Raw genomic sequence first — 18702 nt, 5'->3', positions numbered from 1 at the left:
GTATAACTATACTGTATATAGTGTATATAACTGTATATAGGATGTATTAAGATAATGTATATAGTGGGATAAGCGCAAAGGAAAACACATTGTAAGTTTCTTTTCGATGAACTTGTTGCGTTTCTCTAGTGTTTTTCTATGAGTGTTTTTTTTTATATATCAATGGTGTTTTCAAGCTATTTAGATTGACAAAATGTGTATAGCGCTGCCCTCTTGTGGCCACATTGTGTAATTACAGTTGCGCGCCGCTATCAAGTTAGCTAGACACAAAAGTGTAGCTAGTGTAGTACTTCCGGTCAAAATCGTGAAAATAAAAGGAACCATAAACAGAGGTGGAGTTTCGCATTATGACCAGCTGAGGGCAGTACGCCAGTTGTACTACTGCATGAATCAGTTTCCGCTTTGCGTCAGCTCTCTACTTCCTTTCACACCGGCACTCCGTCGGGGATTTGCGCTGTTTGAGGACTGGTTGGATTAAAAGTGCCGACAGGGTGTCACATAATTCACGGTAAGATTACAGTTCAATATGTACAGGCGTATGAAAACCCACCGTTTTCAGTGGTGTTTGAAGTTAAATCTTAGCGAGTCCCGAGTACGTGTTTGTGACCTGCCACCCAAGTTAGCTTAGCATGCTAGCGCGGCCACCTGGCAAGATGGCTAGCGTTAGCCACCGTTAGCTAAACGAGTCAGAGAGCTCAGGGTGGGGAAAAAAAATCATTTATCCAGAAGAAAGCTCACATCTCCTTCTTTGTTTTAATATTATGTGTTGGTTCCGGTAATTCAGTTTTACGCCCCAGTCGAGATCACCTCCTTCTGTTAGCATGTGACCCTAAGTTAAAAGTAAAGGCACCACACAGATATAGGCACCACAAAGATAATGTTAGCTAACGTTAGCTAGCTAGGGGTGCAGATGTCAGCTGGTGCTGCTGATCGATAAAAGACACTGTTACAAACATACAAATAAAACAATGGCTTTGTAGTAATTGAGCGGCCGCCAAGCTTATTAAAGAACAGACGTAGCTAACGTTAATAAATCTATTCTCGTAAATCTGAAATGTAACTGTTGAGTGTGATCATGAAGGTGTGGTGTCGCTTCTGCTAAGTAGGGTTAAAAAAGATTTTTAAGATTTGATCTGTGTGTTAGTCTTAGTGTCACTCAAGGCAAAGTTTTTTTTTTAATGATTCTGATAAATGACAAACTAAATGAACCAGTAAAAATGAATCAGCAGCTTAAACTATGTTAGTTGCAGCCTGAGGTCCCAGTTTCATGTGTGTAGCTACTTGGTCCAGCTTGTTGATGGATGTCCAGGGGTCGATGATGACTAGCCCACTGCGCAAGCTGATCAGTGCCTATTTATTTCAGTGCATTGCTGGAGAAATCAGTGCTGCTCGCTGCCTGAGACCCTCTGCATGTTTAGACCATTGCCCTGTGCACTTTTTATTTATTTATCTGGACATCATTTTAGGTGAGTTACAGAAGGGTCTTTTTCTCTCTGACTTCAGATCATGGCAAAGTTCAACGCCCCTGTGATCCAGGACAATCCGTCGGGATGGGGTCCTTGTGCGGTCCCAGAGAAGTTTAAAGACATGCCCTACCAGCCGTTCAGCAAAGGAGACCGCCTGGGAAAGGTTTTTTTTTTTTTTCTCACTTTTAATAATGAATGAGGTTTCTACTGAAGGAACCACGCTGTCTTCAGTTTTCCTCACGTTGTGTGTTCTCTCGTCAGGTTGCTGACTGGACTGGAGCGACTTATCAAGACAAGAGATACACAAGTAAGACAGACCGCTGTCCACACAGATGAACCGCCTTAAATAGTATTTAGCGTCTTTTACCTAAAATGTATGTGTGGGAATACAGATGGCAATATGGATGGATTAAAAAGTCTGGATTAGGGATGGGGATCATACATTTTTTATTGATACCATTTTCGAGACTTAAAGATCTGAGTCTTTATCGATGCCATTTTCAACCCTTTTCTATTATTTGGTGTGAAAGAGGCAACATGTTTTTTTATCTTCACAGAACTATTATTGCTTTATTTCAGAAACTGAATCTGTGACTGTTTGTTTTTTATTTAAATGACATGACTCTTCTCTCAAGACGTAACATTATATGATCCACTAGTCTCGATAGCAGTATCGATACGCACAGACCTTATTGATTTTCAGGTTTTTATGAAATTTTGAACCGGGTCTCGAGACCATCCCTAGTCTGGACACATTAAATCTCTAATTGGACATACATCAAATTAAAAGTAAAATCGAAACATATATACTTACCACCTCTGTTGGTGGAAGTGTTGAAATCTTTACAACAACATTAGTAATTATTAAATAGTTTAAAGTTGTAATTTCTAATGAAATTCTGTATTTTATTTTGTCTCCAGATAAGTATTCCTCTCAGTTCGGAGGAGGTAGTCAGTACGCCTACTTTCATGAGGAAGACGAGACGAGCTTCCAGCTGGTGGACACGGCCAAGACGCAGAAGACGGCCTACCAGAGGAACCGCATGAGGTTTGCTCAGGTACAGCAGACCACACACACACACACACACACACGGAGTGTCACCCTGTTGATTTAAAATGTAAGTGTTGTGTGTTATATTTGAAGTAGTCTCATAAAATGTCTGTCTGTTTCAACAGAGGAATCTGCGCAGGGATAAAGATCGTAGGAACCTGACTCAGTTCAACATGCAGACGCTCCCTAAGAGCGCCAAGCAAAAGGAGAGGTGAGACATGCGCTGCTTTTTAGCCGATGTTCTGTCAAATGTTTCTTGTTTTGGATCCCAGTGTGAGATCACTTCTGTGCGTTTCTCTGTTCAGGGATCGTATGCGCCTGCAGAAAAAGTTCCAGAAGCAGTTTGGGGTCCGTCAGAAGTGGGACCAGAAATCCCAGGTATTGATCAGTTATTCGGATTTATTACTGGATTAGAGCGTCAACTAGTAGTCGTCAATAAAGATTCATTGTTTTCAAGCAAAAATAAAGATTGGCAGCTTCTCAAATGTGCACATTTATTGGTTTTCTAAAAAAGGAATACCAATGGGCATTTTTCACTATTTTCTGACATTTTATAAACAGTTAATGAATTACTAGTGAAAATAAAGCAAAGCGTGTTCTATAATGTTTGCAATTCGAGAAGGTAATTTCAGGATTTTAAAATTTGTTTTATGTTTTCATAAGTATATATTTTTTGTGAGTGAAGAAATTTGTATTTTTGTAGCAGGATAATTCTTCTGCTGAGGGCTTTTGGTAGCGTTGGTGTTAACATTTGTTTTTCCTGTACAACCCTCTTTCTTTCTATACAACCCTTCTCTTCCTCCATACAACCCTTCTCTCCCTCCATACAACCCTTCTCTCCCTCCATACAACCCTTCTCTCCCTCATTACAACCCTTCTCTCCCTCCATACAACTCTTCTCTCCCTCCATACAACCCTTCTCTCCCTCTATACACCCCTTTTCTTTCTCCATGTCCATGTACTTCAAGGCCCAGCTGAAACCCAGAGACTCCTCAGTTGAGGTTAGGAGTGACTGGGAGGTGAAGGAGGAGATGGACTTCCCCAGACTGATGAAGATGAGATACATGGAGGTAGCTGACCCCTCTGACATGTAAGTGAAACTCGCCTGCTCTTCTTTAGCCCCCAGTCATTTATCTTGATAAATACTGAAGGTGATGAACTCTCTCTTCCTGCAGTGAGTGCTGCGGTGCTTTGGAGCACTACGATAAGGCTTTTGACCGGATCACCACCCGCAACGAGAAGCAGCTGAAAAGCATCAAGAGGATCTTCCACACCGTCACTACCACTGACGACCCCGTCATCCGCAAGGTACACAGACTTCAACATCACGAGCTGCTCCAGGGAACGCAACGTCAGTCAGAATTTAGTTATTTAAGATGCTTTCTTTTACAACCTGTATTTATTTTTTGTGTTCTCTTTCCAGCTGGCTAAGACTCAGGGTAATGTGTTTGCCACTGACGCCATCTTGGCCACCTTGATGTGCTGCACACGCTCGGTCAACTCCTGGGACATCATCGTGCAGAGAGTGGGCAACAAGCTGTTCTTTGACAAGAGAGACAACTCTGACTTTGGTGAGGCTTTGAGAGACACCGACACCCGACTGGTTATTTTAGATTGGTCTTAATTTACTCTTTTTACTCCACTACATTTATCTGACAGCTTTAGTTGCTTTTCAGTTTTTCATGCCCTTCCTGTCCAGTGAAAACCACATATCTCCAGATGTGTTGATGTTGAATGTTTGTGATGAAGTGTTCCTTTGTGTGTTGAGAAAATTCTTCTATTTTTTAAGCTAAATAAAGTCTTTTAAAAAAGCCTCTTGGATCAGCTGGAAAATGCATCGTCACAAAGCTGGAAACGGGGCTGTTTTTCTGACACCATGAACAGTTGACTTTTTAGAGATACGTGGTTCTCACAGGACAGCGACAGGAGAGCTACAAACATCTGATGATCTCATAGAATATGATGCACTGCTGTAGATAAAACGCGTTGTGTTGCTTTAACATCTGTAACATTATGTAACTGCTCCCGTCAGATTTGCTCACCGTGAGCGAGACCGCCAACGAGCCGCCGCAGGATGAGGGCAACTCCTTCAACTCTCCTCGTAACCTGGCGATGGAGGCCACATACATCAACCACAACTTCAGCCAGCAGTGTTTACGCATGGTGAGAGCACCCACAGTTTAAACCCCTTACCAGCCCGGCTAGCTGTTTCTGGTCTTTGTGCTAAGCTAATCTAAGATAACCGACTGCTGGCTGTGTCAGGTGGACAGATATGAGAGTGGTCTCAATTTTCTCGCTCAGCTCTCCACCAGAAAGCATATAAACATTACCCAAAATGTCAAAGTTTTGCTCTAACCAGTGCCTCCAGTAATACAGGGGTTGCCTGAAGTTGCACGTTACACATTAGATATTTTCCTTTTGACTATTTTATGAAGATATGTCATGTTTTTGTTTTCTTCAGGGTGGAGAGCGCTACAAGTTCCCTGCCCCCAACCCATTTGTGGAGGAGGATGCGGACAAGAGCGAGGTGGCATCTGTAGCCTACAGGTAGGCACTAAACCCTGCTGGTTAGTTTACTGCCATTTAAAATCAAACCTCGGTAGGCCTGTACAAAGTGTAAGGTACTTAGGAATATAAAATTGTGGAATAATATATTTTTCAATCCTATGAGCACAAGATAAGTAAGTCTAACATACAGTGTCATATATCAGTGTCATGAGATGTAAAAACTGCTTCCTCGCAGGCTTACCGCTAGTGTGTGTTCTTTAGGTACCGTCACTGGAAGCTCGGGGAAGACATTGATCTGATAGTCCGCTGTGAGCACGATGGAGTGATGACCGGCGCCAACGGAGAAGTGTCTTTCATTAACGTCAAGACCCTCAACGAGTGGGACTCCAGGGTAAGAGGCAGCGGGAGGTGTTTCAGTAGTGGCTGATGTTCATCCTCAGTGAGCATTTAATGGTTATCATATTAACAGGCCTAGAGTGTGTTCATTTAGTTCTTGCAGTTATGTATTAAAGTTCTCATATTATGCTTTTTGGCTTTTTCCCTTTCCTTTATTGTGTTATATATCTTTTTTTTGTGCACGTTAAAGGTTTACAAAGTGAAAAAGCCCAAAGTCCATCCTAAAGGGACTTACCATCTCCAACAGAAAACACTGTTCCCAAACTGCTCCAAACAGCTCTATTGTAGTCCAGCCTAGGGCTGGGCAATATGGTTGAAAACTGTATCACGATATAAGTTTTTCATATCGGTCGATATCGATAATTATTGATATTTTTTATGACCTATTTAAAATAAGGACCAGGAGAAAAATATATTAAATTTAAACATTTTTATTTTAAACTTAACCCTGCTCTGATTATAATCCCCTCAGTTATAAAAGCAGAAATGTCAACACAACCATGGAAAACACTCAAATAATTAAAATGTAAACAGGTCTAAAATCACAATGAACACTTAACTATTATCTCTTAACATTAAGGTGCAAAATTAAAGAATAAGTAAGAAATGCTTAATAAAGTGTCATAAAATAGTGCAAAGTGTTAGCTAAATATAAAAAAACCTGAGAAGGAACTATTTTCTGCAGGTTTAGTGCTAGGTTGGTAACCTGGCTTCTGGACAGTGCTCAGCATGTCTGCCTTCGTTATTTCTTTGTAGCGTTTAGTAAGGCGCTGATGCAGAGTACCTCTCCATGGTGGTCTGCTGCTTGTAGTGTTTAGTAAGGCGCTGATGCAGAGTACCTCTCCATGGTGGTCTGCTGCTTGTAGTGTTTAGTAAGGCGCTGATGCAGAGTACCTCTCCATGGTGGTCTGCTGCTTGTAGCGTTTAGTAAGGCGCTGATGCAGAGTACCTCTCCATGGCGGTCTGCTGCTTGTAGCGTTTAGTAAGGCGCTGATGCAGAGTACCTCTCCATGGTGGTCTGCTGCTTGTAGTGTTTACTAAGGCGCTGATGCAGAGTACCTCTCCATGGCGGTCTGCTGCTTGTAGCGTTTAGTAAGGCGCTGATGCAGAGTACTTCTCCATGGCGGTCTGCTGCTTGTAGTGTTTAGTAAGGCGCTGATGCAGAGTACCTCTCCATGGCGGTCTGCTGCTTGTGCCGTGTAGCAGCTGCAGATGTTGTTGGACGTTGATGGCGAATACGGCTGTGCTCCAAAGTGTGAGCGCGGCTAAAGTGGTAAAACAAGTTTATGGTATTACCAGTGTTGGTGGGGACGACGGTCTGACGACATTGGTCAGACTACGGTCAGACTTATAAAATCCCCAAAACTGCCATACTGACTTTTCCTGTTTTATCAACGATTTCCTCGCTCACTGCGGCACTCACTTTCCACTCAACGCCGGTTCTGTTATTGAAGAACACGAGACAGCGATGTGGCGCAACCAAACAGATACTGTTACATTGCTAGTTTCCCAGAGAGTGAGGGCCTTTGTTCATCCAACCAAACTTGATTCACAACCTCTGGTTTCTTCTGATGAAGAAAAACAAGTTATCGAACGTAGGGCTGGGCGATATATCGATATAAAAAATATATCAATATATTTTTAAATGAGATATGGAATTAGACCATATCGCATATATCGATATAGTTCAAATGTGATCCTTGCTCCCATAGATATATACACAGATGTCGCCTTGAGGTTCGAAACATACGTCAAAACCGCCGCCATCTTGGAACAGGGGTGCGAAGCATTCAGATCAACGCTAAAGATGCCGGACTTTTGTACTGCTTAATTATGTTCGATAGAGGAAATGAAAAGAACAAACAGCAATGAATAACATTTAACAGGTGACAATGTGTTTTATGATTATGTATGCCGCCTTCGACCAGCAATCGGGACTCCGGCGGCAGCGGGGAGGCGGAGAGCTCCGTGGCGGCCGCAGCGTCTCTTCCCCGGGAAAAACACAGCTTTGCCTCGCTGCTGCGCGGTCCCCGCTGATCCGGATCGGACCAGCCAAAGACAGAGTGGTGATCGGTAGGATCTTACACGTAGTCCAGGGCGACCTGTATGTCGATATCGGGCGGAAAGTTCCACTAAGTTTGCGGCGGCAGGCGGACGGAGAGAAGCTACAGCGGGGCAGCAGAGACCGTCTGCAGCTGCAGGATCTGGAGCTCAGTGCCCGTTAAAATGACACGTAACGCATAAATACATACAGAAATAAATAGTGGAGGAATGAGCCTGGACATTTCAGTCTGTTTTAAACTTCACCTTGAAGCAGAAACTTTTAGTTCAGAAGGGTGAAGTTTCCGTTTGGACTCTGGATCTGTGAACCGATCATAATAAATATTCTTTGTATTAACACATTAGTTTCTTTGTTTTGTAGTCGATAGTTCATCTTTTAGTTTACTTAAGTGGAAGCAGTATCAAGTGGAAGAATGGGACTATAAACCTAGGCTTACAGGCATGAGGCATTACATTTTGAACAAAGTAGATTATATTAATATCAAAAGCTTAATTGACCTTTGGAACGAATCACAAATATGGAGCTTTGATTTCAAAAAAGGTACTCCTGTTATACAGTATTTAGGTTTACATTTTATTGTTATTTGAACAGCTGAGCATTTAATCATGAACCAGGTGAAGAAACCGGTTCATTATTTATTTGATTTTGCAACTGTCTCTATGAAACTACTTGTGACATGTCATATTTGATTTTGGCTTTGACTGAACATTTGCTCTCACTTTGCGGAAAAAAATATCGGGATATATATCGTATATCGATATTCAGCCGAAATATATCGGGATATGACTTTTGGTCCATATCGCCCAGCCCTAATCGAACGTTTTATCGACCGATCAATAGAAAATGCTATTGATATTGATTATGTGTCTATCGCGATACATATTGTTATTGTTTTATCGTCCAGCCTTTACTTCCGTGACGAACATACATCACTTTGTAACACACGTTTATATTGCTCGCCAATGTGCTATCATGGGACGCCCTCATACTCTGCTTCTGACTGGCTAGTAGTCCTTACCTAGCTACTGCCTATGTGCAACTCCCAACAAAAATGGAATAGAAGTGCGGTGCCTCACTCTGTAGCTAAAACAGAGAGCTCAACACATGAAAAGAGGAGCTGCAGCAATGTGCAGTACAACAAAAATATGGTGTTTTCTGAAAATTAAATCATGTAAACCTATTTAGAGTCACAGTCCCAAAAAGATATTTAGGTTAAAAAAAACCATAACAATCTGAAATTTAAGTTCCGACTGGATCCAGCTGTTCAATAGTAAAATTTAGGTATTTTTTTGTTAAGTTAATTTGTTATTAAAAAATGCCTTCTTTTTTATTTTTATTTTCAAAAACTAAACGCATTTGTCGCTCTGTGGTATCCCCAGCATTGTAACGGGGTGGACTGGCGTCAGAAGCTGGACTCTCAGAGAGGAGCCGTCCTTGCCACTGAGCTGAAGAACAACAGCTACAAACTGGCCCGCTGGACCTGCTGCGCCATGCTGGCTGGATCCGAGTACCTCAAACTGGGGTAAGGAACAAACCTGTTATTCTGTCAGGGTGTGGATATGCAAGAATACAGGAGATGTAGCAATGGAGGCCAGATCATAAGCTTAGCATTTAGCTTTAGTCAGTATGTTGTAGCTTGTACCGTAATGTCATTGAGAATATACGTAGGTGAGACTGAGACACTTTTTCCTGTTTTATTCCATTGTTTTATTGTCGCGTGCACAACAATTACAGAGAAGCAGTGGTTTGCAATGACGATCTTAGGCTCAGGCTTCCTCTAACAACACTGAAACAATGTGGTGCCTAGACTGACGTAAACAAACGTCTTTCAGGTTTTGCTCTTATGGTTAGATGGCCATGATACAAACTAATAAGTCTGTCAAGTGAATAAAGCACAAACACATTGTGCCTATTGTAGCGAAGGATTCAGTTACCTGTATGGAGACGCTAAACGCAAAATTGTAACAGAGCTGTAGTTTGTTCAGGCTTGGACTGACTGTAGCCGTTGCATCACTGTGCATTCTTCAGGTATGTGTCTCGGTATCACGCAAAGGACTCTGCTCGACACGTCATCCTGGGAACCCAGCAGTTCAAACCCAACGAGTTCGCCAGCCAGATTAACTTGAGCATGGAGAACGCCTGGGGAATCCTCCGCTGCGTCATCGATATCTGCCGCAAGCTGGACGAGGGCAAGTACCTCATCCTCAAGGACCCCAACAAGGTGAGCCGTCAATCATTATTCATGCTTTGTGCTACAAGGATGCATACCAGCTTTCTGGTTTAAGGCTAGTTGTGATTTGTTGAACTGATTGGTCGACATTCTGTATTTTATTTTGTCAACAGCAAGTGATTCGGGTTTACAGCCTGCCTGATGGGACCTTCAGTTCTGATGAAGAGGAGGAGGAAGAGGAAGACGAAGAGGACGAGGAGGAAGAAGGTGAGATTCAGTTGTAATCACTACTTTTAGCTCACATGTACACAGAGATAGTTTGAGCATTGGCAGCAGGCTGTTGGTTTGTTTATTTACCGGTTACAATGCACATGAATCAACATTTCCGATTCCACCGATTAATGTAAATGTGCCAGAGTTAGCTAATGAGCTCATTTTCATCTGTGCTCCCTGGGCAGGTTATTACGAATGGCCTTATGGTACCAATTCTACAATACAACACAATATGATACAACACATTTCAGAAGTAGTAGATACATGTAAAAACGAGGTAAAGGCAGTGCCAGGTAGTAGGTAGTGTGATTATTCATTCATTGCAAGTTTGCTTTGCTTTAAGCCATCTCTTAAGTTTAAAGGTTAGGTACTTGGTGCTCTCTCTTAATTCAATGGAGAGACTTCTCCAGTTGTGCGTGGCTCGGGCCAAGCAAACTTGCTACTTCTGTATTGTACCACAGTCCCCTCGGGTAGTAGCCCTGTCATTACTATGCTATACTATTACTGCATCATGAACTGACTCAGCATGGGACGTCCAAGCCCATAAGATGAGACAAGCATCTGCAAAATGTTTGAAAAGATCAAAATTAAATACATTGTACTTTTGTATTATATTGGCCTTTCAGTCAAGTGTTTTAGTGTCTGTTTGGAAAGGAACTCAATTGGTTTCAGAGTTGTCATGCTTGCTTGTGACCAGCTTGTAAACAGCATGTTGTGTGGGAGAAGATCCTAGCATGCATGAAGAGACTGGCTGTCTCTGTTGCTAGGTATGGTCTTACATGCGTAAGGTTAGCCAGGTTGAGTTTGATGCTGCTGGCCATCATTTCAAGGTATATTTAAAATCAGGCACCACCTTAAGCTTTTTTAATTTTGTTTTGGTACCACTGAACTAGGGATGGTCATTTTGATTACATTTTCTTAGTCGATCGTTGGGAGAATTAACGATTAATCATTAATATTTTTATATTAAAATTATTTAAAGTTAAAAATGCAATGAAAATACAAAAATACAGCGTGCTTTTCCTCGATGAGATCTTAACCCTTGTGTTGACTTACGGTCAAATTGACCCGTTTTAAAATTTTTGTTTTTATATCAGAAAATATGGGACGTAGAAATAAGCGCTGAAAATGTAAAGAAGAAAAATTTTACAATTTAAAACGTTAGAAAAAGCAAAAACAAACTGTGAAAACAGGCGTCAAAAGTGTTTTTTTCAAGGTTGACGGGAAGACAACACCAGGGTTAATTACAGGAAGAACCACTTGTGGCAGTTAAACTGGAGGTTATAGATTATAGATATATGCACTGCTGTACTCTGAAGCAGCAGAACCTGCAGCTGCGAGCCGGCGTTCTTAAACGGAGACCCTGGTTTGTTCCAAAATAATAAATAAAAAGAATCATGTTAAATAATGACCAAAAACATAATACTAGATCTGACAGGTTTTGTCAAAATGTAACTCAAAACTATCCAAGGCACGGACAAAGCCTAATAAAAAAATAACCAGTAGGCTAACTCACATCAACTTCTGCACCAGTCTACTGATTTTTGTTGAGAAAGATAAGCATGTTGACATGATCACCGCTACCTGGTGACCGTCAGTCCAGCCGCCGAAAACAGCCGCGTTGCCAGGATGCACCGGTACCTCCTCGCTAACTTGGCTAGCCCGGGGAACCTTATTCCGTTCTTGGTAGTGAGTTTCTACCAGTCTGGTGATGGTACGTCGTGACGGAATGTGATATGCTGGTTCCATTATCCATGTCAATGAACTTGCAGGTCCCTTGGGTAATTTTCTCTGCTCGTTGTGCATCGCAGCTCCTCCGTGCTAACGCTGAGTTTATGCTAGGTTGAGACTGAGCAGGATGCACCGCGGCCGCCACCGACATTAACCAAGGTCGGATGCACTTAGTTTAGTTGTAGTCTACATCATTTGAGTTGTGACCGTGTTGTACTTATACGCGGCATCTCAGTGTTTGCAGTGAACTAAGTCTTGTTTTTTTTTTTAAATCGAAATGGTCCCATGCCACACTTAGCCGTGTCCTCTTCATGATTACTTTTGAAATCAAAACGGAAACTCGCAGCCAGGTAACGGAGTATGGAGTCAAATATTGCCCCCGGGTGGTAAAATGTTTAATTGCTGCCACACTGTAAAATTAATTTCATTGCTTCAAGACTCTCACTACGCAACGCAACCAGCATTAGTTTAATCAATAACAAATTAACGTGATCGACGAAATTCTTAATCAATTATCGATCGTCGAGTAATCATGCCCATCCCTACACTGAACATGTGTTTTTTTTTTTTTTTTAAGATTCCCCGTCCATCAATTGCATGACATTATTCAATTATATATCAAATAAATTAAAAATTAAGTTTTTGCTCATGAAAATCATGTTATTACAATGTGCACAAAATATGTATTTTTAGTATTTTTTTAGGGGGGGGCTAAATCGTCCACCGATAATTCACTTTCACCAAACGTAAAGTAAAACACCCTGCATCCTTGGTGACTCGTCTGTTCCCAGAAGCAGCTTAACTCTATCGAGTAAATCCCTGAACCACATCCAATCTGGAACACAGCAGTTACCTGATAACTTGGAGAACCCGTTTCCATATTAATTCTGTTTTGTTTACTGATAGAGAACTGTTTTTTTCTCATTCTAGATGAAGAGAACTGAAATGTGGAGACTGCTCCAGTGACCAAAGCAAGCCTCCACCATAAGTAAAGAAAGACAATTTAACTCCTTTTGACATTCAATAAAGATGAGATTGGCCAGCTGTGTGTACTCGTGTCTGTTCATTTTTCACCATTTACACATGAACAGCTACTGTAGATTGTTGGAAGTGCACGACCGACCATGTCAATGCATTTTAGGGATCTTACAGGATTAAATGTAAACAGCTTAAGGTTGGTGGGGCTACTCTGCTTATTCCCAGATGAACTTCAGAGACATATCACCAAGTCTCTCCTGCAGGAGTTGATCCATTCTTTGACTCTGAGCGGCAGTAAAGGTGTTCTTCCAGTCACCAATCTTACCTGTAATTTAAAAAGAATACCAGACCTGATACCTGTTTACATGTTTCTGCACACAAGCTACAGTTATGTTGAGTTACCTTTGCGCATATAGTCTTTCTTCACCTTATCTTGTGGCAGAAACTCGTAGTTGGCTTTGGAATCTTTCTTCATGTTCTTAAATGTAGCTTTTTCCACAACTTGCTCAATGGCTGCTTCATTCAGGTTTTTCCCCAAGAAAGTGCAGATCTTAGTTACTGCCACCTTCAGGTCCTAAAAGAGGAACAGAAACCCAACAGAAGTTTAAATGCTTTAATTGGTAGTATTAAATGGATTAGAAATGTCACGGAGAAAGCCACATCTTACTAAAATCATGTCCTCATAGGTGAGGAAGAGGATGTTGTACTGGTCTCTCTTTGAATGCCACTCCCTGATGTGGTCAAACCAGGATGATGCTCCAACTGTATGATAGATGGATGGATGGATTATATATAGGAGGGAAATGTGCATGTCATAGCAGCAGGACACAAACTACACAGTACAATGAATAGTGCAACAGTAAAAACAATTTAAATTATTGTTAATAGTCATTTAAAAACAAATCCACAATACAGACTTTTTAACAGAAGTTATTTCCAATCTTCCTATCAATTGTTCATGATCAGATGGTTATCATTTAAAATGTTCAGCACAGGACTATATCTGGTCATCCTCTTCCAGATAATGGAGTGGAGGTTCCTTACCGTTGCCTGTCAGATACTGCTCAAAGAAGTCCTCGAAGCTCTTTGGAGTTTCCAGGTCACCACAGTTTCTACTGAAGTGGTAATAGGAGACAATGTTGTCCTTTGGATTCCGCATCACGTAGATAATCTGATTTAAAAATAAAAAAAAAAAAAAACAGCCCAGAGTTGAAAAACTTGCCAAACTTATATAATACATGATTGAATGATACCTGACGTTTTAGCGTCATCTTTAATGAAAGACAAATGTTTACGTTTTTGTACTTTTGTTTGAGAAAGTACAAGTTTGAACTAATTTCATAATTTTTACAGTTACAGCTGAAACCATTGGTTGATTTATAGAAAAGTTAATCAACAAATAATGTCAATATGTTTTTAAAATCATTGCAGAGTTCTGAGAAAATGTAATGCCATTAGGAATCAAACCAGAAGTAGAAATAGCAGTGAGGTGCAAAGTAATATACACAGATATGGAATTAATAGTAAAGGGTAGGTATTAATACCAGCAGTATGAACACATACTGTATTGGACTTCCAATTAATTCTGACCTTTGCCTTCTTGTCCTTTAGTCCCGGAGGCATGAGAGCCGGGGTGAGGTGAGGTGAAGAGCCGTGGAGAGGGTCGTAGAGCGTAATCTCCTCGACCCTCCCTGTACTCCAGCCACGGCATGTGCTCCAAGTTGTTTGCATATTCATACAGACCCCCGTCTAACTCATAGATGGAGATGATGATCTGTTGAGTCCATATAGTACCTGTGTGGGGGGCATATGTTAAGTTATGAGACATCATGTATGATAAGTAGGGCTGGGTACCGACCGAATTGCCTCTAAAGTATCGAGTATCGAAAAAATGCCTTCTATGCCTAAGGAGCCAATAAGCATGCAGCATGCTTCCACCAAGATCTAACATTGTTTGTAACTGGCTGTCTAACATTACATGTCATAGAGGCGGGCAGCAAAAACTCAACGTCACACAGAGATGGGCTCAGTAGGAGCTGAAAAATAAAAAAATGTTCATAATGTGTTGTAATTTCTTTTTTCTTTCTTTATATTGAAAAAGTATCGTTTAGGAACTGGTATCAAAGGCATGGTATTAGTATGTTTACGATACCCAGCCCTAATGATCAGTAAATCTGTTCCCAGCTATGGACAAAACCTTTAATGCACATAATGTGATACAGAAAACTTTGTCTCACTCACCTGACTTTGGATAAGTGACGAGGAGTACGTCACTATCTCGAATTTCAAAGCTCTGGAGTGAATCGATGTGTTCTGGAGTTGTATAACCAACAGCAAAGTTGTAGTTTTTATACCTGGAGAGATAGTCTGTGATCTGCTCCATGTTACTTCTGAACCAAACAGAACAATGAAAGAATTGTTAGAGAACAGAAGAGGGCAGAAAAAACTCAGGTGCTTTTGGTTGCTTCAAGTGGGAGTTTCTGAACTTGTCTGTTGGTGACGGAGGACAAACTATTACAGGTTCAAAAGGCTTTAACAGGTTTAATATCCTGTGTTGCTGTAGCCAATGCTATGCACCTGTAACCCAGTCAAGGAAAAGGTTAACAGAAACTAAATAGTGTTGGCCAATCAGAGGTGGTTGTGTCAGACTCCCCCATTTGGCTGAGTCTCTATCTGATCTGTCAGAGGGCGAGCAGGAGACAGTTGAAGTTTAACGTTGGTAGTTCCCAGAGAAGGAATTGGTAATTTCATGGCTCAGATTACAACCCAAATTGAAACGTAAGCAACTAAAATAGCTGAATGTTAGAACATTGTGTCAAATTGGTCGTTATTACTGTGACTTATAGTAAGATCAGGTTTAGTTAAAAACGTTAGCTGACGTTGTTGAGTAGCTAGCTCAGAGATTATCAGATAATGAAATTACCGATTTAGCAGGGTGAGGGGGTTAACACTTTTACAATGCACTGTATCTGTGTCACAGTCTCATTAGGGGCTGAGCCCCCCCTAAAGGTCTGATCCTAGAATCGCCCCTGAGCTGGACTCTGGGCTCTGATGCATGTTATTGGCTGTTGACTCCATAGGCCTATGAAATACTGCCAGCTGGGTACACTCTGCCACCAACAGAAAGCCTGAGATATAACAGTGTGGATGATTTCATGTTTAAAAACCCTCTGAATATACTGAGCATGTTCTATTTATAGTAGCATTATTAGCTTTACTTATATATCATGTATGCAAGATTATGCCTGTAAACTATTTTTTTTTTTAAACTTGTTATTCTTCATATTTTCAGTGATTTACAAGCTTTTAATGAAAACAATCACATACATGAGTTGGCATTAAATCATGTGAATAGACTATATATGGTTTTCTGCTGTTTTTGTGTGTACACAGGGAGACAATATTTTTACAACCATTAACTGTTTTCAGAATAATATTTTGAGTGATTTTGAGATTGACAACTAAATATTTGTACTTCTATAGGCACTGCTGTGTCACTGTAGCCTGCCTGTACTTTAGGCTCCTGGCAGATTTACACTTCATTGACACAATGGTAAATCAGACTTAGGCCTACAGTTAAGGAGTAAGGGCTAAAAAGCGTACCATGTGGGGTAAGGAAAGTTTAAAAAGGTGCAAAAGAAATAAATGAATTCATAGAAAGTCTGCAAAAAAAAAGGGAAACAAAACGAACTTGGACTCCAGAGGGTTAACTAATTGAACTTATGGGGGGAACATATCAGAAACGTAGTTATTCCACGCAGATGATTGTATGTCTTAAATGTGTCTGGAGGGGATTTTTGTAGTTGGACAAATGGACATGTTTGACTGTTGCTGTTTTCTCAATCTACTCGATGCAGCGAGAAAAATGGTGGGGGCAACAACGACTCTGGACAGGTGGAAAACCAGAATTACACTACTTAACCATTCAAATAGTTAAATAGTGTAGCCTAGTTCTGGTTTTGTGCCATTTCCCACACAGAGATGATCCGACAGTGTGCATACCTTCTCTCCTCAGTTTGCTGTTATGTGTGAATGCGCTGCCAGTGGGTAGCTGTTTGCCCACTTTTACCGCGTTGTCCGCTGGCTTTCATGTTTGGTAATCCTCTCAGAAAGATGCTTGAGATCCTGAAAGCCTGATCGTGCAAGTACCATCCCCACCGAGTTGAAACACACACAAAAAAACGCCTCCACTAACAAGCTATCGTTAGCAGTCTTATCTTTGTGGGTATATCGCAACTAAAACAAGTTTCTTTGCGCTAAATGACACCCTCTTCCGGTCGGTCCCTACGGTAGCCTACTGTATGTCCTCTGCCCCCGCAGCCTGGAAGCACTTGCAGACAGATTTGCTGCTAGATAGGATAGGATAGGATGATCCCAATTAGGGCATTTCAAATGTAGTAAAGGGTTTGGAGGATAATTCAATTGGAATTTCTAATTGCTGCCTTAGCTAGATCCGTGTCTTCCTGTCTGTCTTCAAAGGCATATGATCTGTGTGTTGATAGTGTATTCCTATGTTTTAAATGTCTTAATGAATGCGTGTATGAAACACTGCATTGCTGTTGTCTTTGCCAGGGCTCCCTTGACAAAATCTCATTGGATTTACCTGGTTATTTAAAGTTCCCTCCACCCATGAAAATATGTCTGAAAATATTAACATGAATCCAACATTTTATTAGCAAAGATAAATCGGCCTATTCCTCAAAAACAACAATTTATATCGAAAAAGTATCGTTTATAGGAACTGGTAGCCTATCAAAGGCAAAGGTATTAGTATGTTTACGACACCCAGCCCTAATGATCAGTAAATCTGTTCCCAGCTATGGACAAAACCTTAATGCAAATAATGTGATTGAGACTTTGTCTCACTCACCTGACTTTGGATAAGTGACGAGGAGTACGTCACTATCTCGAATTTCAAAGCTCTGGAGTGAATCGATGTGTTCTGGAGTTGTATAACCAACAGCAAAGTTGTAGTTTTTATACCTGGAGAGATAGTCTGTGATCTGCTCCATGTTACTTCTGAACCAAACAGAACAATGAAAGAAATGTTAGAGAACAGAAGAGACCCTTTTTGGGGGGGCTCAAGCTCCCCTAAATTTCATCTCAGTCCCCCTAAAAATAACAATAATAAAAAAACATATATATATATATTTATTGATTTTTTTCAATTTTGGTGCTTCAAGTGGGAGTTTCTGAACTTGTCTGTTGGTGACGGAGGACAAACTATTACAGGTTCAAAAGGCTTTAACAGGTCTAATATCCTGTGTTGCTGTAGCCAATGCTATGCACCTGTAACCCAGTCAAGGAAAGGGTTAACAGAAACTAAATAGTGTTGGCCAATCAGAGGTGGTTGTGTCAGACTCCCCCATTTGGCTGAGTCTCTATCTGATCTGTCAGAGGGAGAGCAGGACATGGTTGAAGATCCATGATTGCAGCAGGCATGGCTTTGGGCATGCACAGTGAAACACTTGAAATTACGAACCAAGCGAAATTTAAACACCGTTTTTAAAACTATTTTCAGCCACTGAACTTAAATTGTAGAATAATGTATCTTTTATGTCATGCATTAATCCAGAATTATATTAATTTCTAAATTACTCAGTATAGGCTTATTACTAGATCCACCTTTTTCTGCTGGCTCATGGCCTCTCTACCACTGCGCACACCTGAGTTTGCTTTTACCACCTCTTACAACTGTTGTATATTTACCTGGAGAGGCACGAGGCAAAACTAACATAAATAGCAACTGCCTATGGTAGCTGCCTTAAGTCCTGACTCACAACAATCCTGCAAACTTGCAGACATTTGTGTTTTAAACTGATTAAAGTGGATGTTTGTTCTCTACTTAGTTAAAGCATCTATATTGACATAGCTATTTGTAGTAACCATTTTTTTCTATGTACATAACGATGACAGCCTTGCAGTTGTTGCAGGTGAATCAGTCCCACGCATGAAGAAAAATCTAAATTATTTTTGATCATATAACCCAGCCCTAATTCACTTTCAGCAAATATTTTTTAAAGTTAAACATCTTGGAGTTTTATTCCTATCTTTATTCAAGAGTGCT

General features: G+C 40.9%; 2 protein-coding genes across 3 annotated transcripts; one reads left to right on the top strand and one right to left on the bottom strand.

The window, feature by feature from the left end:
* Positions 1-331: 331 nt before the first annotated feature.
* Positions 332-12701, top strand: eif3d (eukaryotic translation initiation factor 3, subunit D). Of its 2 annotated transcripts, none has more exons than XM_028598939.1 (16): positions 332-508; positions 1504-1629; positions 1728-1773; positions 2388-2524; positions 2643-2728; positions 2823-2895; positions 3492-3607; positions 3693-3825; positions 3941-4088; positions 4550-4680; positions 4979-5064; positions 5287-5416; positions 8863-9005; positions 9512-9704; positions 9827-9920; positions 12588-12701. In XM_028598939.1, the coding sequence occupies exons 2-16, from the start codon at positions 1507-1509 to the stop codon at positions 12599-12601; spliced, it is 1653 nt and encodes a 550-aa protein (XP_028454740.1). In that variant the 5' UTR covers positions 332-508; positions 1504-1506; the 3' UTR covers positions 12602-12701. The 2 variants fall into 2 exon arrangements, with proteins under 2 accessions (XP_028454740.1, XP_028454739.1); XM_028598938.1 differs by having other exon boundaries at positions 3486-3607.
* On the bottom strand, positions 12592-17660 carry LOC114569106 (amine sulfotransferase-like). The gene is given in 8 exon segments (XM_028598940.1): positions 12592-12960; positions 13038-13209; positions 13303-13397; positions 13680-13806; positions 14226-14280; positions 14282-14429; positions 14877-15025; positions 17506-17660. Coding segments are annotated over 7 exon segments (849 nt in total). The 5' UTR covers positions 15019-15025; positions 17506-17660; the 3' UTR covers positions 12592-12850.
* Positions 17661-18702: the final 1042 nt, after the last annotated feature.

Source organism: Perca flavescens, chromosome 15 (genome assembly GCF_004354835.1).
Source record: "Perca flavescens isolate YP-PL-M2 chromosome 15, PFLA_1.0, whole genome shotgun sequence".
NCBI lineage: Eukaryota > Metazoa > Chordata > Actinopteri > Perciformes > Percidae > Perca > Perca flavescens.
This window is presented reverse-complemented; position numbering and strand designations above follow the sequence as displayed.